We start from the raw sequence: 26,613 nt of genomic DNA on the forward strand, positions 1-26,613 counted from the left end.
TACCAGTACAATACAAGGCTAAATTTAAAACTCTATGTCTGAGCTTCAAGGCCCTTAAAGGAAATGGCCCTGAGTACCTGAAGAATAGGATGATCCTCCACACACCGCCAAGGACACTAAGGTCCTCTCAAGGACCACCACTAACCACACCCTCTCCAAAAGACATTACACGATGTGATACACGCAAGCGAGCCTTCTCCGGAGTAGCCCCCACACTCTGGAATGCATTCCCTGAAAGGCTCCGCTTAACACAAGACTATCTCTACTTCAGGAAGCAGGTGAAAGCTTGGCTCTTCAACCAGGCCCTTAATGGAAGAAGTAACTAACTTGTTAGTCTCACTCACACACACAAAGAATGACATGGGCTGCACAGCAAGACATGTTTATCCACTCCTACCCCAGCTGAGATAACATTTAATCATCTCTCTAACCTCATGTGCAACTTTCTTTCAATTAGTCACCTTATTTTCTTAATCCTCTTACTCTCTTATCTATCTATATGTTCCATCTTTCCTTATACCCTACGCTGTCTATTAAAATATTCTACTACGTATTGTGTTGACATTGTAAGTAGTATATTATGCCATACTTTGTATCGTTATTAGAATATTTTACTGCTGTAATTGCCTATTGCTCATGTTTGATTTATTCTTACCTTACACTGCCTTGAGTGAATACTTTAAAAAAGGCGTTAAATAAATCCTAATAAATAAATAACATAATAAATAAATAAATGATGACATATCAACATTTTTTCCCACTTTATCTGGTATTTCTAAACCACTAGTTCTAAGCGGTTTACAGATTGGATATTAGATACAAAGATGGGACTGAGACAATACCTCAGGATTTACAACAGATGTTGATTACAGTAGATCAGATAAGCGTGGTAGAGAGATTGACATAGGAAGAGATGTTTTTACATGTTTTTTTGAATTGCATTTAGTCGTTTAGATGATCCAGGCTTAAATCCAAGTCCTTTCAGACTTTGGGGGCTTGGTATGAGTTGCTCATAGACCTTGATTTGTTTTATTCCTTTAGGGGAAAGAAATGCAAACGGGGAACAATTATTAGGTCTTCTCAGCCTCTTATTACTATTAAACAGTGGCGTTCCTAGAGGGGCTGGCACCCGGGGTGGATCGCTGATTCACCCCGCCCCCCGGGTGCAGCGCCCCTCCCCTGATGCAGCGCGGACCCCCCCCCCCCGGCGAAAGGACACCCCCGCGAAGGAACCCCCCCCCCCCCGCCGGGTGCACGCCTGCGCAGCCTTCTACATGGAATGTTGCTAGTGGAATAGCAACATTCCATGTAGAATCTCCAATAGTAGCAACATTACATGTAGAATCTCCAATAGTATCTATTTTATTTTTGTTACATTTGTACCCCGCGCTTTCCCACTCATGGCAGGCTCAATGCGGCTTACATGGGGCAATGGAGGGTTAAGTGACTTGCCCAGAGTCACAAGGAGCTGCCTGTGCCTGAAGTGGGAATCGAACTCAATTCCTCAGGACCAAAGTCCACCACCCAAACCACTAGGCCACTAGGCCACTCCTCCGCTCTTTTCTTTCTTTTTCCCTCTCAGAATAAGAACCAAAATTGTCAGAAATCACACCATGGAGATAATTGTATGTAGTGGCATCTCTAGACAGAAATATTTGGGGTGAAAACAGGGGGGGCAAGCTAGGTATGTGGGGGGGAGGGGGCAAATCAAAGCAAGATTTCTGCACATCATAACTCCCTTCCCCCCACCACCACACACTTTTAAATTAGCAATAAACACCACAGTCTTCTATGCACAAAAGAAACCCTTCCTCCTCCAAACCTGTTTCAACTACCCAGTAAAACCACCATTATAAATGATAGCCTCATTAAACAAATTCTGTGTGGGCATGGAATTTGGATTCTCTACAGAATTGGTCAGAATTTCAATAGGTCAGAAGCTCCAGTTCGGTATTACAAGCGCCATATTCTCTAACATTGCAGGAAGGAGTTACAGTGCAACAGAGGTCAAGTATCTGGGCGGGAAAATGGAGCAAGGTAGCATGATAGACTGACTTTGAAACGTGCAAACAAGTTGAAAAAGAGATTATATATTACCAGAGCCAGTAGGAAACTCCAGAGAATAGTAATAGGCCTTAAGCTGAGACTTAAATTTGGTGAAGGAGTGTTCGAGCCTCAGATAAAGAGGGAGGGCAGGGCGTTCCAAAGATTTGCGCTGGCTACCCTGAAACATTAATTTCTAATAGTGTCTAGGAAAACCTTGCAGAAGGAAGAAACTGACAAGAGACCCTGGACTGTAGAGCACAGGGTCCCAGCGAGGGAATAAGGAACAAGCTAGCCAGTATAAATTCTCCACCCCTTCCCTTCCCTTCTGCATCCTGGGCATCTGCATGCGTAAATAGCAGCTTTCTGAAATTGCTGTGTAGCCAATCTACATGTGCAGATACCGCTAGAATGACTTCTTATATTTGGGACCTGCTCCCTTGTTGTGCAGAGGGATCCATTCTTTTCCTCTTCCTCCAAAATTTTTTCATGGTCAGCCAGAATGACCTCTCCCATTGGCAGAGTCTCCATCACCTATGTGTATAGGATAAGGGTGAGCAACCTCAGTCCTTGAGGGCCGCAACCCAGTTGGGTCTTCAGGATTTCTCCAATGAATATGTATCAGATCTATTTGCATGCATTGCCCTCAAGGACTGAGGTTGCCCACCCCCAGTATAGGAACTTAGCGTTGTCATGGTTCCTTACCAGGCATCACTTCAGAGCAGGGGTTCTCAACCCAGTCCCAGGGCACATCCAGCCAGTCTGATCGTCTGGTAACCATAATGAATATGCATGAGACTGATTTACATACAGTGAAGACGGTGCATGCAAATCAATCTCATGCATATGCATTATGGATATCCTGAAAATCTGACTAACTAGGTGTGGCCGGAGGACTGAATTGAGCACCATTGTTTCAGCAGAAGTCACTTTCTGGTGGTAGATGAAGCATTCATTCACAGTGTAAAGTTACTGTTCTTCAGAAGGTGCAAGTGATCACCTATCATGCCTTTTTCTCTTTCCTATCTGTGGAGCAGGGGCGTAGCCAGACTTCGGCGGGAGGGAAGGTCCAGAGCCCGAGGTGAGGGGCACATTTTAGCCCCCCCCCCGGCGCCGCTGACTCCCCCACCATTGCCGACACCCCCCCCCCCGCCATTGTCGACCCTCCCCACCGCCGCCACCACCAACAACTTTGACCCCCCCTGCCAACGACCCTCTCAACCCCCTTCCCGCCGCCGTCGCCTACCTTTGCTGGCGGGGGACCCCAACCCCCGCAGCCGAGGTCCTCTTCTTCCGGTGTAAGGCTTCATCCTGTTTCTGAGTCTGACGTCCTGCACGTACAACATGCAGGACGTCAGACTCAGAAACAGAACGAAGCCTTGCGCCGGAAGAAGAGGACCTCGGCTGGCAGGGGTTGGGGTCCCCCCCCAGCAAAAGTAGGTGACGGTGGGTTGGTGGCGGGAGGGGGGGGTCGAGAGGGTCATCAGTAGGGGGGTCCAGGGCCAAATCTACGGGGGCCCAGGCCCCCGTGGCCCCACGTAGCTATGCCACTGCTGTGGAGTTTGGGATTCGTTTAGTGAAACCTGGGCCCCCACTGGGTGTGCTGAGCTCTCCGAACTACAGGCGTTCTGTATGTCTTTGTTACAATATCATCTTGTGTCTGAATTCCAGAATGCTCTACTAAAGCATGCCCCATAGACAACTTGTTATGCTTATTTTTTTCTTTAACCTGTGGTAAATATGGCATGCTGAGTGATTTAATCCAGTCAAAGCCATTGACTTGAAGCAGTGCTCAAAGGTTATGAATAAAAGTTCTTGTCCTGAAGTTTGGATGCCAGTCATATATTTCTTTCAGCAGTGCCGGATAGCAGTGCAAGACTTACTAAAGAAAAGAGCCTGTCCCTGTTTCTTGCATACCTCACTCAGGCTTTTCCTGCCTCTGCATTCTCCGGTTTAAAAACCAAGGCTTGACATCTCCTTTTGAGCAGAGCCAAGAACAGATCCACCAAGCAGCCATTGCAGTAATACGAACTATTGGAATCATGTTTTGCTGCCATCATTTGTCCTAGATCAGGGGTTCTCAACCCGTCCAGGTTTTCAGGATATGCAGTTATTCAAGAGAGAGATGTTTATACAGTGGAGATAGTGCATGCAGACTTCTCTCATGCATATTCATTGCAGAAATCCTGAAAACCCGACTGACTACGTGGCGCCTGAAGCAGGGCTGACAACCTTTGTCCTCGACGAAGGCTCACAAATGATTCCTCTCACCATTTAGTTCAATTCTTGCAAGATTGTCTTAATTCTGTATCTGGCCAATACCACACTGTGTGCTTATATAAAAGGCTCGGGCTCTATTCCGAGGGTTCTCAACCCAGTTCGTAGCAGGGACGTATCTGGACTTCGGCGGGAGGGGGGCCAGAGCCAGAGTGAGGGGGCACATTTTAGCCCCCCCCCCCCCCCCCGCCCGCCATTGCCAGACCCCCCTGCCATTGCCGACCCCCCTGCTGACGATCTCTCCACCCCCCTCCCACTGCGAACCCTCCCCCGTTGCTTACCTTTGCTGGCGGGAGACCCCAACCCCCGTCAGCCGAGGTCCTCTCTTCTGTTGCAGCAAAGCTTCCTGTTCTGAGTCTGACGTCCAGGATGTTAGACTCAGAACAGGAAGCTTTGCTGCAATGGAAGAGAGGACCTCGGCTGGCGGGGGTTGGGGTCCCCTGCCAGCTTTGCAACGGAAGGACCGGTCCCCCGCCAGCAAAGATAGGCGATGGCGGGTTGGCGGCAGGAAGGGGGGTGGAGAGGGTCATCGTCAGGGGGGTCCAGGGCCAAATCTAGGGGGCCCAGGCCCCCATGGCCCCACGCAGATATGCCCCTGGTTCGTAGGACACACCCAGTCAGTTAAGTTTTTGAGATAACCACAGTGAATATGCATAAGTTAAAACCGCATACACTACTTTCATTGTGTCTATCTGATGCAAATTTATTGTGGCTATCCTGAAAATCTGATTGACTGGGCGTGTCCCAAGGACTGGGTTGAGAACTGGTGCTGTGTGTTTTCAACAAAGACTGATTCAGTCCTGGTCTCCCCCCCCCCCCCCCCCCCCGGCCCAGTTCGTAGCAGGGACGTATCTGGACTTCGGCGGGAGGGGGGCCAGAGCCAGAGTGAGGGGGCACATTTTAGCCCCCCCCCCCCCCCCGCCCGCCATTGCCAGCCCCCCCTGCCATTGCCGACCCCCCTGCTGACGATCTCTCCACCCCCCTCCCACTGCGAACCCTCCCCCGTTGCTTACCTTTGCTGGCGGGAGACCCCAACCCCCGTCAGCCGAGGTCCTCTCTTCTGTTGCAGCAAAGCTTCCTGTTCTGAGTCTGACGTCCAGGATGTTAGACTCAGAACAGGAAGCTTTGCTGCAATGGAAGAGAGGACCTCGGCTGGCGGGGGTTGGGGTCCCCTGCCAGCTTTGCAACGGAAGGACCGGTCCCCCGCCAGCAAAGATAGGCGATGGCGGGTTGGCGGCAGGAAGGGGGGTGGAGAGGGTCATCGTCAGGGGGGTCCAGGGCCAAATCTAGGGGGCCCAGGCCCCCATGGCCCCACGCAGATATGCCCCTGGTTCGTAGGACACACCCAGTCAGTTAAGTTTTTGAGATAACCACAGTGAATATGCATAAGTTAAAACCGCATACACTACTTTCATTGTGTCTATCTGATGCAAATTTATTGTGGCTATCCTGAAAATCTGATTGACTGGGCGTGTCCCAAGGACTGGGTTGAGAACTGGTGCTGTGTGTTTTCAACAAAGACTGATTCAGTCCTGGTCTCCCCCCCCCCCCCCCCCCCCCGGCCCCCCCGCCCCCAGATACCTGCATTTGTCTCATCTCTATATTATCATCGTCACAAGCCTTGATAAGAGGAAAAGGAGACAGGATTGAGAGAATCTTACATTTAGACAAGAGCATTAGGAAAAACACTAGAAATGAGATAAACTAAATATTCCTGAAAGGGAATAGTCCAGAATAAAATACAATTTACAAGCAACAGTTGTCATTGTTTAATACACTCATGTGTATATATAAACATATCTCTTTGCAGTGACATTGAATACAAGGAACTTCAACTGTCAGTTGAACAAACCGCCGTCTCCAAATTACCATATCCATGCAGGTCCTCTGTGTCTACCCCACAAGAGACAAGAAAACCAGTAAAGCAAAAAAGTAATAAAATGAAAACAAAATCAAGAGGTACCCCATACCCACAGGTAAGCACTTCCATAAAGCAGATCTTTCTAGATCAGGCTTGAGCAACCTCGGTCTTTGAGGGCCACAACTCAGTCTGGTTTTCAGGATTTCCCCAATGAATATGCATGAGATCTATCTGCATACAATGGAAGCAAACAGATCTCGTACCTAGTCATTGGGGATATCCTGAAAACCCGATTGGGTTGCAGCCCTCAAGGACTGAGGTTGATACCGTCTTTGGCTCTGAAATACTGAGAGCTCAGCAGTTCAGTAGGAGTGGCATTGGCCAGGATTTCAATGGACGATATCTAAGTAGGTTCAGCAGGGGGATCCTCTTCCTTCAGTGCTGAACCAGAGTTCTAGCATGGTGCTAGATGAGTTCTTCCTTCCATCAAACCAGGAATATTCATATTGCAAACCCAACAGGCTAGGTGTGCCTTCCAGAGCTGCCAAGTTACCCAAACCAGTGTAGTATTTGTAGTCCATGATCCTATACACTGAAATCAATATTGCACGTCCCATAATGTGAAAAAAAAAATGGGAACAACCAAAGAAGTGCCAACCAAGGGATATTTATTAAAAACATCGCACAGATCAACTAAAAGGACATACAGTCCATAGGAATCTATAAACATATCATCAAGATTCGACGCAGTCCTGCGTTTCGGCGTGCAGTGCGCCTGCCCTCAGGACCCTCAACTTCAGCTGGACTTGTAAATCCCTTGTCCTGTTTAAAGACAGATATAAACATAACACCATCAAGCAGCCCCCTACTCTGTTGGGCTGTGATGGCAAAAATGAAAGCAGCTGCTAAAAGTAGCACAACCTGAACAATTCGTTTTGGTAACGAAAACCAAAAGACCACGGAACTGTGGTCCCATAATGCAATCCAGGACCGGCCAAAAAGTCTTCCTCCTGAATGGATAAGTTGGCAGCTCTGGCCTTCAGAAGAAGGTTGAAATTAAAGTACTGAGTTAATGGCAACTACACATCTATCCATGAATGCACCTTCTAGGGTAAAACCAGGGCTACATTAGCCTGCTGCTTATGACATGGAGCCAGGTGGCAACCCTAGAGTTACTCTTTATTCTAGGGGTTTCAGCCCAGTCCTCAACACACCTTGCCAGTCAGGTTTTCAGGATATCCATAATGAATACGCATGAGATAGATTTGCATAGAATGGGAGTAGGACATGCATATCTATCTTGTGTATATTCATGGTGGATATCTTGCAAACCAGACTGGTTATCCAGCTTATTTTCGAAAGAGAAAGACGCCCATATTTCGACCCAAATTAGGAGATGGGCGTCTTTCTCCCGTGGGCGCCCAAATCGGTATAATCGCAGAAACGGGTAAAATTGACGGGGGCGTGTCAGAGGCGTGGTGAAGGCGGGACTGGGGCGTGTTTATCGGCTGAGCAGAGATAGGCGCCTTTGGGCGATAATCGAAAAAACAAAGGTGTTTTTAGCGCGAATTTAGGTCACTTTTTGGACCCTTTTTGTCACGAACAAGTCCCAAAAAAGTGCCCTAAATGACCAGATGACCACTGGAGGGAATCAGGGATGACCACCCCTGACTCCCCCAGTGGTCACTAACCCCCTCCCACAAAATAAAACAACTTTAAAAACCTTTTTCCCAGCCTGTATGCCAGCCTCAAATGCCATACCCAGCTCCATCACAACAGTATGCAGGTCCCTGGAGCAGTTGTTAGTGGGTGCAGTGGACTTCAGGCAGGTGGACCCAGGCCCATCCCCCCCCTACCTGTTACACTTGTAGTGGTAAATGGGAGCGCTACAAACCCCCCCAAAACCCACTGTACCCACATGTAGGTGCCTCCCTTCAGCCATAAGTGCTATGGTAATGGTGTAAAGTTGTGGGCAGTGGGTTTTGGGGAGGATTTGAGGGGCTCAGCACCCAAGGGAAGGGAGCTATGGACTTGGGAGGTATTTACATTTTTTTTACTTGTTACATGTGCCCCCTAGGGTGCCCAGTTGGTGTCCTGGCATGTGAGGGGGACCAGTGCACTACGAATCCTGGCCCCTCCCACGACCAAATGCCTTGGATTTGTTCATTTTTGAGCTGGGCGCCTTTAGTTTCCATTATCGCTGAAAACCGATACCACCCAGCTCAAATCTGCACAAATCCGATGTATTTGCCCGGAACAAACCGTATTATCAAAAAAAAAGATGGACGCCCATCTTTTTTGAAAATACGGTTTTTCCCACCCCTTCACTTACCCATTCTCGGAGATTAGTGCCCATGGAGATAGGCGTTCGCGTTCGATTATGCCCCTCTATGTGTGTCCCAAAGGCTGCTTAATTCCCAACACTGCTGTAATAACAGATACAGTTCAAAGGTGGCTATTAAATATTATATTTCCCCCTTTTTCAGCAATACAGCTCATTCCACGCAGACAAACTCGAATGTAGCCAGATGGTGAACTGGAGAGACAGTCAAACAGAGAACGCACCCAGTGCCCAAGAACAAAGCTGCCATTCGGACAGCAGCGAGCGCCTGTACTCCGCTTCCTACGGTTTCCCTTTCCCTTACCACTATGGACACTTTTCCATGGACTCGCATCACGTGCTCAGCAGCAGGAAACCGCCACTGCCTGCTAGGATGGGCCAGTCTCAAGGAGCACCTTGTGAAGTGGCCCGCTTCTTCCTGAGCACTCTGCAGACGAGTGGAGAGTGCCCCTGGCATTACGCCAGCTCGCTAGCACCTCACAGCCAGTCGCCAGCTAGTAATCCTCCCGAGCAAAGCCTAGGAGCTGTACGTCATAACCCAGCAAACGCTTATGAAGGTAAGGTCCTTCTTCACTCTTTTCTCTACTTGAAGGCAGAGGCAGAGGTGCCGAGATACCCAGTTCCAGGAGAGACTCAGTCCTGGATTTGAATTTATACCCCAGGAGCAACAAGGGATTTCTAGTGCCTGATTTTATCTACTGGAATGAGCTCTGCAGGTCCCAAAATGTATCTAGTTGGGATTGTCAGAAATTCAAGACTGGCCTAAGATCTCCTTTCTGGAACTGGGTAACTTGGCAGCAGTGGCGTACCAAGGGGGGGGGTGGTGGGGGCGGTCCGCCCTGGGTGGGTGCCGCTGGGGGGTTACTTCCTGTTCCGGCCCGGCCAGAGGGAGCTGCAGCAAAGTTAGCGAACTCAGCTGACAGTCGCGCGCTGCGGCACCCCCCCCCCCCCAGCGGCGTGCACCCGGGGGGGGTGTCATTTCGCCGGGGGGGGGGGGCGCATCTGCGATCCGCCCCGGGTGTCATGCTGGCTAGGATCGCCACTGCTTGGCAGCTCTTCAGAAGCCTATTTAAAGTGGAGTCATTAATTAGATTGCCTAAGGGGAGGGAAGAAGGGGAGATGAAAAGTGTTTGTTTTGCTTCAATGTTCCCCCTCTATTCTTATTCTAAGTTCCCAGTGGCATGCTGAGGGCATCCTATAGCAGAACCTCCTCCTCCCTCTCCCCCAGTTTTTGTTTTAGGAGGTAGAGCACAGTAACCATTGCTTACTTTTAGAAAGTTGCCCCACCACATCCTACTAGCTTTCTTAATTGAAAAATGACTTGAAGCTGCTCTCTGGCAGCCAGAGAAGCACTTCACCTCTCACTACCTGGCCAAAGCCTTGAAAAACAGTGACAAAATCATGCCCCCCCCCCCCCCCAGATAAAGATGCACCCGGGGGGGGGGGTTCATTTCGCCAAGGGGGGGCACATCGGCGATCCGCCCTAGGAACGCCACTGCCTTCTAGAACCCTGCAGAAGAGCTCCTTCTGGAACCTGCACAAGTGCTCCTCCTGGAGCTGTGCTCTTTTTAGAACCCCACACAAGTATAGGCACCCCGTATAAGAGACTTTGATAGGATAAGTCTCCTCAACGGCAATCACGACCTCTCAGTCCACGTACTGTCCCGGGTTGCCAGCAGCTTTCCTCTCTCCCTCCCTCTCTCCCGTTTACTGCAGTCCGATGATGTTGCGCTAACCTGCCTCAATCGCTGCCAGCAGGGGCACCCCGGACATTGAGAGGTGCTGTCTGGGAGCCCTGGTCTTCCTTGTGATGCATCCCGCCTCCTCTGATGCAACATCCCATTCCATATGGGCAGGATGCATCACAGGGAAGATTCCTTTCAACGGCTGCGATGCCCCTTCCAGCAACAATTGAGGCAGGTTAGCAAGCACTATCAGACCATGAGGATCAGTAGGGAGGGAGATACTGAACCATTGGGGGGGGGGGTGTTAGAAATGCTAGACCTGCAGGTGAGAGGGATGGAGAACTAAGTGCTGCTGTGCTGGACTGGGAGTGGGGAGGGGGACAGAGACAGGAAGAAACTAGGGGTGGTCATTTTGTGCTTAATTCCCCCAGGAATATTAAGTACAGTTCTTGCTGTTTGTATCATAGCATTGGTGCTACTGTTGTATGACTTGTTTCCTAAATGTATATTGAGTTTGAATTTTCTTCACATTTTGTATTCATTCACAATGGGTGGGGGTGGGGGGCACATGGACCCTGGCCCGGCAGCAAATGCATCTCCGTTTCTCCTTCTTTGGGGTTCTGCTGCATCCACTCAGTTTTTTTTGTTTGTTTTCTATTTCATTTTATGTCTACATATTTGTTTCTAGTTTGCATTCTATTATTATTATTATTATTAATTTTTACTAAGTGTTGGCCTTTGTTTTCCTTGTCTAAAAGAGATGAGGGATTCTATTGATACATAGGTTCTGTATAGGAATCTGAAGCAGTCCATCTTTTCCAGCTGGAAAAGAGCCCCTGAACCTCCTCTCCATAATAAAAGACATTCCCCCCACTCCACCCCCACCTTCTCGTTCCCCCAGCTAGGCTGTGGCACCCGCCAGCAGCAGAGGGCTCAACCCTGGCAAAATGTACTGGACATTTTTCTTTTGTGTGTGGTTTGATGCATCAGGCTGTTTGACTTTGGCTTTATATACATATAATATATAAATATATGACTCAAATGTATTTTCATGATTTCATAATAAATTTTTTCTATGACTCCCGACCCCCTTACTCCCTGATTGTAGTTTTGAGGAGGAGCTGGGGGCGATTGTGGGAGGGGCACCATCTCATCCTTCGCTTCAGGCAGCAGATTGCCTTGGGCCACCCCGGCTGAGGGCAAGCGAGATGTGTAAGAGAGAAGAGAGGCAGACTGGCTGCAGGCCTCTATGGAGACGTAGGCATCATATATAAACACTTTAATTCAATTGCCTAAGAGACATATATCTATATCTATCTATCTATGTATATAGTTATCTATCTATTTATCTATCCAGCGCCTCATAATTATATCTTTATCATATTTTCCATTACCATGCAACCCAAAATACTTCTGTAACACCAATGTCAACTCTCCTCTCATTTCCACTATCCACGATATATTGTAAGCCACATTGAGCCTGCAAAGAGGTGGGATAATGTGGGATACAAATGCAATAAATAAATAAATATTGAAGGTTACACTGTTTAATTTTCTTGCCACTTTATACTTTGGCATTTAATATATATTTATAGACTCAGGCCCCATGCCCACTTTAGCCTCCCCAAACAGCTGAGCTAGAGACTGCCTATTCGCACAAGAGCTCCTTCTGGACGCCTGTATCATGGGCTTAGCCCAGGGGCTAGAAACACTAAGGTGTATTTTCAAAGCACTTAGAGCCAGATGCACAAAACCTAATGAGCCCACAACTTGCGTTTTAAACTGGTTCCAGGCAGTTTAAAACGCAAGTAGTTTACCGGGGCATGCACCAAGGGCATTTTTCCTGTCACGGTAGCAGGCAACGAAAACGGAATGCAAATTGTCTAAAGGCAATTATAATGAGATGCACTACCGTTTTTCCGATTCCCTTACCGTGGGAACCCTAACGGGAGGTCTGCACCTCTCGTTAGGGCTCCTGTGAGGGAATCGGAAAGAAAAAGGCACCAAAAAAGGTAAAAAAAAAAAAAAAAAAGCAGCGAGCACATGTGATGGGCGTCCTTTATGGACGTACTCTCCCTGCGCTTGGTCTTTTATTTGTTTTTTCACCATTTTGCTCACAGCAGATCTCCATCCCTACCGCCTGCCCTCACTTTTGCATCCCTTTTTTGCTGCTGTCGCGGCGGGCAGATCTCCCCACCCCCCCACCCCACCCCCCCCCCGCGCTCCTCTGGACTCTTTGATCCCTTCTCCTGCTCTCATGACGGCAACATGGCTGACCCGACAGAAAAGGAAAAAAAAAGACTACCCCAAATTATTTGCACTAGAACTAAAAAAGTTCTTTTATGCTCCTCTTCCAGGTCTCTTCAGCCAATCAGAGTGCGTTTAGCTGGCACCTGCAAGCTAGACGCGCTTTGACTGGCTGAAGAGACCTGGAAGAGGAGCATAATCAAAAGGGATGTCCCGATTCTCCGACTCAGGTACCGAAGGAATAGAGAATGCAAATGAGCTACAACGAGTAGCTCATTTGCATTCCCTTTCCTTAGTGAATTCCCGTTCCCTATCGATTCGCTATGAAATCGGTAGGGAACGGGAATTACCGACGACTTTGATGCATCTAGCCCTTAGACCTACAAAGTTCCATAGTAAGCTTTGTAAGTCTAAGTGCTTTGAAAATGAGCCTTACTATCTTTATAGATTTTGCAGCCCCAGCCTATCTAGGATGCAGAAACATGATGGCAGATAAGGGACAAATGACCCATCCAGTCTGCCCATTCTCAGTAACCACTAACTCCTCCTTTTCCCAAGGGATCCCACATGCTCCTCCCATGCTTTTTTGAATTTTGACACAGTCTCTGTCTCCACCACCTCCACCGGGAGGCCATTCCATACATCCACCACCCTTTCCATGAAAGAGTATTTTCTTAGATTCTTCCTCAGTCTTTTTCCTCTTAACTTCATCCTATGCCCTCTCATTCCAGAGTTTTCCTTCAACTGGAAAAGGCTCTCCCCCTGAAGACCCATCCTGGGGACCGTCTGAGCTGGTCTTTCTTTACATTTTTAAAATAAAAGATGTTAAAAACTGATGAATTGAGATGATTTCCTCTAGCTATCAACCAAAGTACTTAAAAAAAAAAGCACATTGCTGTTACAGGACCTTGCAGGGGTGAATCACCCCGTACAAATGGCATTCTCTCATTACCTGTGTGTGGTTGCTCTCTGAAGTTATGATGGCATCTGCCACACCTTCTTTTCATAATATGCCAGTGGTGTATTTCCAGTGACTATACGAGACCCATTCTCCCTTCAAGCCCACAGAGCAGGAGTCCACAGTGGAGGGTTGTGGCAGGAATAGGTACTACGTAAGTGATAGTGATGTGGTTATTGAAATTACCCTTTGTTCAAACGTCCACATGTGTTGCAGTGCTAGCTGAAACCGAATCTGTGGCCAGAATCTGCCACTTAAATCTGCCTGCTCATGCCATTCCCAACTCCAAAATGGCAGCTGTGACATCCCAAGGCAGGCTCATGAGGCTACCCAAGGAAGTCGCGGCCGCCATTTTCACAATGCAGCCAGCTAGGGGCAGGAGCAGCTCAGGATGCTTTTGCCCCCAAAAGGCCACTAGATCACCGTGGCTTTTAGACGGTAGGCCCATGGAGAAACTATGGGGGGAGGCAGGGCAGGCAGAGCTGGTGGGTGGCCCAGGGAAGAGAAACGGATTATATGTCGGGGGGGGGGGGGGGGGGGGGACGGGCTTGCAGTGGTGGTGGTGGTGGGTTATGGTTTCAGTTTCCACTGAAAATACATAGGCATTTTTGGCTGAAACCCAAACCCAGATTTTGGGTCAGTTTCAGTGCTGAATCTGAAACCAAAATTGAAATTCAGTGAGCCTCTTGCTAGCTGTACCACCTACAGGCCCCTTCACCCCCCCCCCCCCCCAACTCCCTGAGATGTAGCCACTGGGGGGGCCTTGGGGACATGGGCCCCCTACTTTGGGCTCAGGCCCATCCCAAATTGCAGCACCAGATGTGTGGCTGGTGTGGATGCTCAAGCCCCACCAACTAAAGAGATTGGCCCGTCTGAGCATGTCCAGAAGTGCTGGCATTGGAGGCTGGATCACTCTGCTGGCTTTCTCACTGCTCAGGCAGCACGGGCGTGGGCTTGAGTGGTGAATCTTTATGGCTGGTGAGGCTTAAGCATCCCTGCCAGCAAAGGTATAATTCAGCCAGGGAAGGGAGAGAATTGAGAGGGGCTCCTTCAAAAGTCGAGTTCTGGCTACACCCCTGCCTGCACACCCTCTTTATTCCAGTATGTGAGCATGGTCAAGTGGTGATGGCACAGGGCTGTGATTCAAATGTGAGCTAACAACTATTGTGAGACCACTCTGCCCATTTTCTGTATGGCTGGGGCAGAGTAGTGAGGTCTCCAGGGCAGAAGGTGAATGCACCGACTCACAGCATTACCTAGTTCACTAAAGATTTCTTTATCGTGTGATGATGCCACATCTATATTGATTAGTGTTTTCTGTTTTTCCATCTATAAAGCGTCTACAGCAAACAGAAGATACGGTGAGGACAACACCCCTGATAGCTTTTCAAGCTGCGTTTCGTCACGGCCAAACAGCCGGTACAAGGATGAGATTTATACTTGCGGCATTATGAAACCCAATAAGATGGAAAACAGCACAGAACTTCATCATGCCATCAAGGAAGAAAGCAAATTGGTTTTCAACAGAGTTATGCAGGACAAAATGCACGTGAATGAAAAGTCTTCGCCAGGATCGCTAAGTGGTGCTTTGCTGACAAAATCTGAATGTTTCCAATCAAAGACTACCGGACAGTTGAACCATTTTCTGTCACTGCCAGTGGTCTATGAACCAAGAAGAAGGGTTTGTATGAAAGAACCTAAGTACGGGCATATTAACCATTACGGCACCCATTTGAGTGAACTGAGCGGTAACGATAGAATGAGCCCAAAGCATGTTCACCACGGGTCTGAAAATGAGCTGCTGGTGGACACCAGGCCAAGTGGGCAACTTCCATTTGTGCCACTAAATTATCGTCATGTTCTGGCCAAGCATGGCACTTTTCAAACCTCCTCCTGTACTACCACAGGACCCGGAGCAGAAAATTATGGCTATAGCCCTGAAGAGGCTAACTCCTTTCTCTACAAAGACCATAGCCCATCCTCTGCCTCTTCACCGGAGACACATCGAGAGGCTGTGGTGCCTCATTATATTGGAACATCTGTAATAATAACTAATGGGAGGTGACAGTCAAAGACTTTGGTGGAGGCTCTTAGTTTTGAGGAGAAATTAGAACAATTCACGACAGCATGATGAGCAAGCCTGGCTACATTTATTAGACACAGCTGACGGTCGCTATGGGCCAAAGTTGTGTACGCTCTTGGTAAGCCATGAGCAGAGAGGGATACGTTCAAAGCCAGCAACATACATCAGGATAACGTTGGTACAGATGAGCCTCTGGTGTAGACCACGTCTGTGAGAAGCCATTTGCTAACTCACATTTTTCCGTTGCACACTACACAATAGAGTTAACTAACAGCGCTGTATGCACATTTTAAAATTAAGTTATCTTCAGGCAAATATATATTTTATTAAATACAATCTGTAAGCATGTTTATGGATTTCATTATCTGAACTCCCCATAGAGTCTTTGTTTGCACACCGCTTGACTTTTAATAAGGTACGCTTTAACTAGTTTTATGTAGAATGTCACTAATGAATGGTAAACCGAATACGATGCGCTATCAGTCCAGAAAGGGTTTGATTCAAATTCTAAAGGCTATCTTGGGGGGGGGGGGGGGGGGCAGAAAGGGTGCGGCTTCTTGTTTTGCTCTCTTATGCATGCTGTTTGCTTGATATGGCAGGGGATACTTGCACTATCCATATCCTTAGTGATTTTCTACAGGAAGGAGATTCTTTTACAAGTGCTTAGAGTGATTCGTAGCTTAGACCTGCCCCCTTTTATTTATTTATTTTAGTTACATTTGTACCCCGCGCTTTCCCACTCATGGCAGGCTCAACACGGCTTACATGGGGCAATGGAGGGTTAAGTGACTTGCCCAGAGTCACAAGGAGCTGCCTGTGCCTGAAGTGGGAATCGAACTCAGTTCCTCAGGACCAAAGTCCACCACCCTAACCACTAGGCCACTCCTCCACTGTTGCTACTATTTGAGATTCTACATGGAATGTTGCTATTCCACCAATGTGGCCGCGCAGGCTTCTGCTTCTGTGAGTCTGACGTCCTGCACATACGTGCAGGACGTCAGACTCACAGAAACAGAAGCCTGCGCAGCCTTCTACATGGAATGTTGCTAGTGGAATAGCAACATTCCATATAGAATCTCCAATAGTAGCAACATTCCATGTAGAATCTCCAATAGTATCTATTTTTTTTGTTGTTACATTTGTACCCTGCGCTGTCCCACTCATGGCAGGCTCAATGCGGCTTACATGGGGCAATGGAGGGTTAAGTGACTTGTACCTGCCTGTACCTGAAGTGGGAATCGAACTCAGTTCCTCAGTTCCCCAGGACCAGAGTCCACCACCCTAACCACTAGGCCCTCCTCCACCATATATGCAAATTTCCCCTATTATGACACCCAAAAATATCTGAGATAGCAAAAGGGAAAACCCAGGCCAAGGCTTGTTGCAATTCTCCCAACCCCATGAATGGAAGGGGGTGGGCAGCCATCTTAAAACATTAAGAGTAAGGGATTCCCGGGTCTGGATGCTAAACTAGCAGTTAAAGGAGAAATATGATGTATTCGGGGTCAGTGGAACATCCTATTCCATTGCTTATAGATCTAATTATTTTTATTTTTTTCAGTTTCAGTTAGAGATGTCTGACACTTTCAAAGTAGAGCAGTAGAAAACCTGAAGATTTCTATAAGTAGTAACCTCCTGGTAGGTCCGTCTTCAGTAGATACAAATTAATCTCAGGCATACTCATTACAGACAGCCTGAAAACCTGACAAAGTGTCAGGTCAACAGACGTGTTTAGGGAAACTTGGATCTATTTTCCAAACAGCTGTGAGTGTGTCCATATTGTATTCATGGATCTGTAGTCCTGATTGCCCTAAACAAATGAAAACTACATTTCCCTACATGCAATAGGTAGAAGTCAGGATGAGATAGGGAAGAGGGAGGGAGATGGGGGAAAGGAACAAGACAGAAATCCCACTTGCCGTTTACTTTGCATTATAGCCATCCCATAATTTCTACTGTAGATTGTAGCTTGTGTATTGTGCTACATGTAGACGTCTGCCTAATCTGGAATGACTGTGCGCTGTGGTACATTCATTACTTTTGCCAGCAACATGCAAACCTGTAAAACGAAGGCGACTCTGACCTGGGGCAGTAGCCAAACATATGGACAAGTGTATCTTGATCTACCCGAGTAGCATCAGAATAATGAATAACCCTGTGAAAATGGAGAACTTACGTTTTCTTGGCTGATCATGCTTTAGTTTGCTTCATTTCCTGCAGATGTCAGGGGGAGAGGGTGTAATCTCAGTACACACACCCACACACCCACACCCACACCCACACACACACACACACACACGATAAAGACCTGCATGGTCCATCTAGTTTGCCCAACCAAGTAGAATACCTACAGATACATAGTAGATGACGGCAGAAAAACACCTGCATGGTCCATCCAGTCTGCCCAACAAGATAAACTCATATGTGCATACCTTACCTTGATTTGTACCTGCCTTTTTCAGGGCACAGACCGTACATGTCTGCCCAGCAGTATTTCCTGCCTCCCAACCACCAGTCCCGCCTCCCATCACTGGCTCTGGCACAGACCGTATAAGTCTGCCCTCCACTATCCTCGCCTCCCAATCACCAACCTCTACTCCCCCACCAGCTTCTGTGTTTATTCTATCTAAAGTAAAGAAAAATATTAAGTAATACATTTCCCAGCAAATAAGTTAAAATCATGCACTAAATTCAAAATGAAGAAATATTTTAATCATACATGTAAGTAACATTGTTCACTACTGAACTGGCAGTGCTCCGGTCCAGTCCTGAAAGACCCAGAGAATCTGCCCTGGTACCACAGAATCTCACACTAACAATCTAACTCCACCTCTCCCCTAGAATACTCCTCACTCACCTATCTAAACCCACCCCAGTAACTAACCTCCCACATATCTACAAACATGCCTAGGGTAGGTAGACGGGCAGGATGGCCGGTGGGATAGTTGAATTATTGGCGGGAGGGGGTGGGGTAGATAGGTGATGGAGTTTGTGGGAGAGAGCTGGATAGGTGGGTTGGGGACATGGAGTGGCAGACTGAATGGATGGGGGTTAGGTAAGTGGAGGGTGGATTGGTGGGGCTTAGTTAGCCATTGGGAGGGTAGACAAGAAGTACAGCCTCCCTAACTTCTGGTCATGCAGGTATAGGGAATTCAGAGGCAGAAGCCAGGGAGCTTAGGTGGGGGAGTCCCAGATCTATGGCCCCAAACAGGGAATCCTGTCAGTTTGGCAGATCGTCTTTTAAAACTTTTCTCATTGAAGTCAATTGGAAGTTAAAACTTCACATCACATCAGAGACTGAGTTAACGTTTCAGCACTAAACTGAGGTAAAAAGATGTCTACAACTTTTTAGCGCACTGGTCTACACTGGAAGTAATTTCATGTGCAGGTCATTAGCATATATGGCCACGTGTAGTAAAATTTGCTCACATTTTTGGTTTCAGGTTTGCGCACAGGTTCTTTGTGCTAAGAACTTTTAACACAAAGTAATTTTACTATACAAAAGTCTGCACTAAGGAGGTATTTTTACAAAAGGATTAAGATATATGTCTAAAAAGATGCCTATTTTATATCTGCTATATGGGCCCCCAAAATACAGCTCTGAGGGCACACAAATGCCAATGGACACCTTTAACACCTGCGCTGACATTGGTGTACATGCGTGTCTGTATTCTACATGGGTACCCACGTCTTTCATAAAATAGACTTGAACATTGCAACTCTGTCTCTGCCCCACTTGAAATATACCCTCAGGAACACTTCTGCACGGTGCACATTTAAGGATGCACAATTTGGTAAAAGCCCTTTTCTGCCTGTAAAACTGGCCTGTTGCACAGAAAATTACTTGTGAAAATTACCCCCCCCCCCCCCCAAAGTAACCTGTTCCGGGGCAGAGGGAGCAGGGAACCAGCGGAGCCGACAGGCGCGCGCGGCTGCTCTCTGCACCCCCTCCAGCAGCGTGCACCCGGGGCGGACCGCCCCCACCGCCCCACCCTTGCTACGCCACTGCTCTGGACCTAAGTGCTTAACGCAGTTTAGTAAAAGCTCCCCTTAGAGTTGAAACTGCTGCTTCACGCGGATTACTATCCCTCCCCTCGTACATTGTTGCACACACAGTATAATTCTTTTACTGCCCATTTGTGTGGAGCCCCTGTTCTGCACAGGTTATTCCAGTGCTTTTTAATCATCCTCTTGTTATTAAGGGACCCTTTCTATTTGTCCATACCTTTTACACTTCTAACCATGGTTTTCTCCCTATTGCTCTCTTTAGGAATCCATTCCATGCCTCCACTACTCTTTCTGTGAAAAGAATATTTCCTTGGGTTGTCTCTATCTCCTTAAAACTTCATATCATGACTCTTAACTCTATCATTTCTTTTCCTTTGAGAAGGGTTGATTTGCAAATACCTTCCAGGTATTTGGGTGTCTGCATTTCTTCGCTAGGATATATATTTAGGTCTCATAAGATTAACGCTGTAGACCTAGCACCATTTCTTTCAGTGGAGGAGGGTGAATAGTGGAGTGCCACAGGGATCTGTACTGGGACTAACGCTATTTAACATATTTATAAATGGAGTGGAGGAGTGGCCTAGTGGTTAGGGTGGTGGACTTTGGTCCTGGGGAACTGAGAAATTAAGTTTGATTCCCATTTCAGGCACAGGCAGCGCCTTGTGACTCTGGGCAAGTCACTTAACCCTCCATTGCCCCATGTAAGCCGCATTGAGCCTGCCATGAGTGGGAAAGTGTGGGGTACAAATGTAACAAAAATAAAATAGATACCAATGGAGATTCTACATGGAATGTTGCTACTATTGGAGATTCTACATGGAATGTTGCTATTCCACTAGCAACATTCCATGTAGAAGCCTGCGCGGGCACATTGGTGGAATAGCAACATTCCATGTAGAATCTCAAATAGTAGCAACAGTGGAGGAGTGGCCTAGTGGTTAGGGTGGTGGATTTTGGTCCTGGGGAACTGAGTTCAATTCCCACTTCAGGCACAGGCAGCTCCTTGTGACTCTGGGCAAGTCACTTAACCCTCCATTGCCCCATGTAAGCCGCATTGAGCCTGCCATGAGTGGGAAAGCGCGGGGTACAAATGTAATAAAAAATATGGAAATCAGAACAAGTGAGGTGATTAAATTGCAGATGGCACAAAACTATGTAAGGTTGTTAAAACACATGCGGACTGTGAAAAATTGAAGGAAATTGGAAGACTGGGTATCTAAATGGCAGATGAAATTTAATGTTGACAACTGCAAAGTGATGCACATTGGGAAGAATAAGCCGAATCATAGTTAACTGATGCTAGGGTCCACCTTGGGGGTGAGCACTCAAGAAAAAGATCTAGGTGGTGGTGTAGAAAATATGCTGAAATCTTTTGTGTGGCGGCAGCCGAAAAAGCAAACAGGATGCTTATTAGGAAAGGGATGGTAAATAAGACCGAGACTATTATAATGATTCTGTATCGCTCCATGGTGTGACCTCACCTTGAGAATTGCGTTCGGTTCAAAGAAGAATCACCAAAATGATAAAGGGGTAAAGGGAATTGAACTCCTCTCATATAAGGAAAGGCTAAAGAGGTTAGGACTCTTCAGCCTGGAAAAGAGACGGCTGAGAGAAGATATGATTGAGCTCTACAAAATCATGAGTGGTGTAGAATGAGAAGTGAATTGATTTTTTTTACTCATTCAAAAAGTACGAAGACTAGGGGACACTCAATGAAGTGCATGGAAATACTTTTAAAACAAATAAGAGGAAATATTTTTTCACTCAACAAATCGTTAAGCTCTGGAATTAATTGCCAGAGGATGTGGTAACAGCGGTTAGCGTATCTGGGTTTAAAAAAAAGGTTTGGACAAGTTCCTGGAGGAAAAGTCCATAGTCTGCTATTGAGACAGACATGGGGAAACCACTGCTTGCCCTGGGATTGGTAGCATGGAATGTTGATACTATTTGGGTTTCTGCCAGTTACTTGTGACCTGGATTGGCCACTGTTGGAGACAGGATACTGGGCTAGAAGGACCATTAGTTTGACCCAGTATGGCTATTCTTATGTTCTTATGCCTTTCTCTAGCCTGCTTCTAGCCTCTGTATATCCTTTCAGAGATGTGGATTCCAGATCTGAACCGAATATTCTACATGAGACCTCACCAATGACCTGTACTGAGGTGTTATTGCCCTTGGTTTTGTGCTTAATATGCCTTTTTCTATACATCCCAACAGTTCCCTGCCTCTAGCTCCTGTCTTGTCACAGGTTTGCCACCCTGAGATCAGCAGCCACTATCACCCCAACATCTCTCTCCAGTCAGTGCACATCCACTTTTGTTCCCCCCCATCCTGTAGAGCTCCTTTGGATTTCTGTACCCTAAATTCATCAGTTTGCACTTCTTTTTTTTTTTTTTTTTTTTTGCATTGAATCATAACTGCCAAGTAATTGACCACTTCTCAAGCATTTTAAAATAACTTCTAATTCTGACTAATCCCTCTATTGCAGATCTCCATGTCATCTGCAAACAAGCAGACTGTATTGGGCCCTATTTTGCTTCCACCCCTCTACAATTAGGCTCACAAAGATATTGAATAGAACCATTCTTGTAGTTTGGAAGGAATAAACACCCCCTAATTGCTTTGGGTGCTAATTCTGCCCCCACTACTGAACTGGCCTCTGGGCTGATCTCTGAGGCACTCTAAAAAAAAAAAAACAACATCTTTCTTTCCTCAACGAGGTTCGTTTAATACCAGTAGCCTCACTCAACAAATTTCTAATCTAGTCTACCACCAATGGGACCCACCATCAGGCTGCTCAGTTTATTTATAAACCTCCTGTATGAAACAGTATCAAAAGCTTTGCTGAAATGCAAGTAACTTCCATCCAATGCATGCCCTTGATCTAATTCTCTAGTCACGCACCTGAAGAAATTGATCAGATTCATTTAACATGATCTGCCCATGGTAAAACCATGCTTCCTTGGATCTTGCAACACAGTGGACTCTACATAGTTCACTATCCTTTCCTTCTGTACAGTCTCTATTAATGTTCTCAACGTGGAATTAAGACTTACCAGTTTGTACTGTCCAACTCTTCGGTGTGTACATCTAGGTTCCTGAAATAGCTGCTCCCACTGCATGGTCTGGTAAATATTTATTTATTTAGATTTTGCTCACACCTTTTCAGTAGTAGCTCAAGGTGAATTACATTCAGATACTCTGGATAGTTCTCTATCCCAGGAGGGCTCACAATCTACGTTTGTACCTGAGGCAATGGAGGGTTAAGTGACTTGCCCAAGATCACAAGGAGCAGCAGTGGGATTTGAACTGGCCACCTCTGGATTGCAAGACCAGTGCTCTAACTGCTAGGCCACTCCTCCACTATAGCAACATTCCATGTAGAATGTCAAATAGCAACAGAATCTCAATAGTAGCAACATTCCATCTAGAATCTCCAATAGTAGCAACATTCCATGTAAAATCTTAGATAGTAGCAACAGAATCTCAAATAATTTATTTGGATTTTGCTCACACCTTTTTCAGTAGGAGCTCAAGGTGAGTTACATTCAGGTACACTGGATATTTCTCTGTCCTGGGAGGGCTCACAATCTAAGTTTGTACCTGAGGCAATGGAGGGCTAAGTGACTTGCCCAAGATCACAAGGAGCAGCAGTTGGATTTGAACTGGCCACCTCTGGATTGCAAGACCAGAGCTCTAACCACTAGGCCACTCCTCCACTGTTATTAATTGACCAAATCCTTATATCTATTTTACAAAAGACTATGTTTGTCAGAGCCTTTTGGAACATGCTGGACAAATTGTGACTGTGCTGATCTGGAGTTCCTGTTTGTGTCCTACTACTAATCATTTCTATAGTGCTACTAGATGTACACAGTGCTGTACATATTATATGCAGGTACTTTCTCTGTCCCTAGAGAGTTCACAATCAAAGTTTTTATACCTGGGGCAATGGAGGGTTAAGTGACTTGCCCAAGGTCACAGGGAGCGGCAGTGGGAATTGAACCCAGGCTGCCAGGATCAAAGCCTACTGAACTAACCATTAGGCCACTCCTCTCTTATAGCAGAAGAGAAGGCTCTGGAGTGGGTGACTAGGAAGAATTTTAAATGGTAAACTCCTACAGGGCCACAATAAAGTATTTGGGTACAACCCCAAAGGTCCTCACTGAAAGTTGAAGAGGGAAAGAAGATATTGTTGCAACTATGAACAAACTTTGCTTGTTTAGTAGTAGATTAGTATAAATCACTAAATCAAGTAAAAATTAGCTGCATTGACTTACAACAAGCAGATTCTAGCAGAAATTGTAGGCATATAGATTTATATAGCTAGAGAAACAGCTGCTTAGTGGAGCTTGTTGCTCTCAGATATGCTGTTCACAGTTTCAAGTACTGGCCAGTTCTCTCTGGAGGCAGGGGGTCTATTACATGCCTAGGTAAAATTTTACAATAAAAAACCCCCTCAACTTCTATCACGCTTTCAATCTATGGGTCAGTTGCCTCACTCCCATAGTTCTCCTTGATCATGAGTCAAGGTCGCTAACCCTAGTTTAATACAACTGTTGGCGATGGCCAAGGAATGAACAAAAGAAATATTACTCGTACAAGTTTCCCAGGATTTTTGTCTTGCTTCCCTACCCCCAAGACTAACAGTTGGGAATAAGAATCAGAGAAAGGCATTTCAATTTCTGCACTTTCCTTTATTAAGGAGATAGTCACCTCATTATTCCTCATGCATTTACTAACAGGGAGTAAATTTGTGTCAGGTTGATGTGGTCCTGTTATAATCTTGAGGCACTGCATAGTAATAAATTCTTAGCCCAGATTTTCTTTATACCAGATGAGCCATCAAGCCCTTTTCTACTGTAAGTTTGTATGTTTCTATGTAAGCATTTTGCCAAAATTAAGCATTTCCCAAACTGTCATCAGAAATTCCAAAGAGCAAAGTTCCAATGAGTGGAGTGGCCAAGTGGTTAGAGCTCTGGTCTTGCAATCCAGAGATAGCCGGTTCAAATCCCGCTGCTGTTCGTTGTGATCTTGGGCAAGTCCTTTCACCCTCCATTGCCTCAGGTACAAACTTAGATTGTGAGTCACAGAGAAATATCCAGTGTACCTGAATGCACCTCACCTTGAGCTACTACTGAAAAAGGTGTGAGCAAAATCCAAATAAATTATTTGAGATTCTACATGGAATGTTGAGATTCTGTTGCTACTATTTGAGATTCTATATGGAATGTTAATGTTGCTTTTCCTGTAGCAACATTCCATGTAGAAGCCTGCCCTTGCAGATCGGCCGCGCAGGCTTCTGTTTCTGTGAGTCTGATGTCCTGCAGGACGTCAGACTCACAGAAACAGAAGCCTGCGCGGCCGCATTGCTGATCTGCAAGAGCAGGCTTCTACATGGAATGTTGCTAGTGGAGGAGTAGCCTAGTGGTTAGTGCAGTGGAACATCGAACGTTGCTACTATTTGAGGTTCTACATAGAATGTTGCTATTATTGGTGATTCTACATGGAATGTTGCTGAGTGGAGGAGTGGCCTAGTGGTTAGAGCAACGGTCTTGCAATCCAGAGGTGGCTGGTTCAAATCCCGCTGCTGCTCCTTGTGATCTTGGGCAAGTCACTTAACCCTCCATTGCCTCAGGTACAAACTTAGATTGTGAATCCTCCTGGGACAGAGAAATATCCAGTGTACCTGAATGTAACTCACCTTGAGCTACTACTGAAAAAGGTATGAGCAAAATCCAAATAAATAACTGACGCTGGCTACAGTCATTATCATTAGCTAAGAGGCAGGACTTTTGGTGTTGCTCATTAGCAGTTTATCTGTATGCACAAAATGGACAAGTGAGGAAAGTATGCAATGCATGATTCATTGAATTCTTTCCAGCCTATGTGTGTTTGTACACGCTTGTGTTGGCTCTAACCTGGAGGCGAGAGGATTGGAGCAGCATCCACACATTCCACTGGTTTGGGAGGAATGATGATATGAAACCAAGTAAGAAAATATGTTTATGTTCTTTTTGCCTTACAACCAAAGCAATTTGCACAAAGTAAAAATCAAAGGGAAAAGAAAACAGAACAAAAAGAGAAATAGGAAAGAATAAAGAAAAAGACAGGGGTAGAGGAAAAGAGAAGAAAAGAAATGAAATTCCACTGTAGTATCCAAAATGAGGTCCAATCACCATTGAGAGCTTTCTTTTTTGTAATTTCTTGAAATTGGTTTCCAGTGTCAAAGGATCTTTATGTACATTATTTTTATTAAATTATATATATTATACAAACTCATAGAGCAATAATACAAGAAATTGGAAATGCCACTTAACAAAATATTCAAGTTATCCATAACTGAAATATATTCAACTCTTTCATCCACTATACATTAGGTAAATTGGATCCAAGAAAGGAAAAATAATAATAATGCTTAACATTTTATCTAGGACATAATTAATAGATTAAATCTACACAGGTAGCCTACTCCAAGCTGTCTTACTACTACTACTACTTAACATTTCTAGAGCGCTACTAGGGTTACGCAGCGCTGTACAAAATAAACAAAAATGACGGTCCCTGCTCAAAAGAGCTTACAATCTAAAAACGAAATGTCAAGTTGGGGCAGTCTAGATTTCTTGGGTAGAGGTTAGGTGCCGAAGGCGACCTTGAAGAGGTGGGCTTTAAGCAGAGATTTGAAGATGGGCAGGGAGGGGGCCTGGCGTATGGGCTTGGGGAGTTTGTTCCATGCGTGGGGTGAGGCGAGGCAGAAAGGGCGGAGCCTGGAGTTGGCGGTGGTGGAGAAGGGTACTGAAAGGAGGGATTTGTCTTGAGAGCGGAGGTTACGGGTAGGAACGTAAGGGGAGATGAGGGTTGAGAGGTAAGGAGGGGCTGCAGATCGAGTACATTTGTAGGTTAATAGCAGAAGCTTGAATTGAATGCGGTAACTGATCGGTCTTACAGTGTACATCTGTGTCTAGACAATAACATTAACCTCTTCTTTAGACTGCACAAAGTCTTCTAACTGCTTGGGTCAAAGAACTGAAATTGCTTAGACTTAAATAATATACGACATATACAAGGAAAATTAAGTACAAAATTTGCACCTAATGCCAAAGTTCTTGG

At 46.2% G+C, this 26,613-nt stretch overlaps 1 protein-coding gene across 2 annotated transcripts in view; it reads left to right on the forward strand.

The window, feature by feature from the left end:
• SIM2 (SIM bHLH transcription factor 2) overlaps positions 1-15,871 on the forward strand; it is a 97,492-nt gene extending 81,621 nt beyond the window's left edge. For both annotated transcript variants that reach the window (XM_030199683.1, XM_030199684.1), the window contains exons 9-11: positions 6,131-6,296; positions 8,668-9,079; positions 14,750-15,871. In XM_030199683.1, the coding sequence (XP_030055543.1) occupies positions 6,131-6,296; positions 8,668-9,079; positions 14,750-15,477 (1,306 nt within the window). In that variant the 3' untranslated portion in view covers positions 15,478-15,871. The remainder of the gene's footprint in view (positions 1-6,130; positions 6,297-8,667; positions 9,080-14,749) is intronic.
• The last annotated feature ends 10,742 nt before the right edge of the window (positions 15,872-26,613 follow it).

This window comes from Microcaecilia unicolor, chromosome 4 (genome assembly GCF_901765095.1).
Source record: "Microcaecilia unicolor chromosome 4, aMicUni1.1, whole genome shotgun sequence".
NCBI lineage: Eukaryota > Metazoa > Chordata > Amphibia > Gymnophiona > Siphonopidae > Microcaecilia > Microcaecilia unicolor.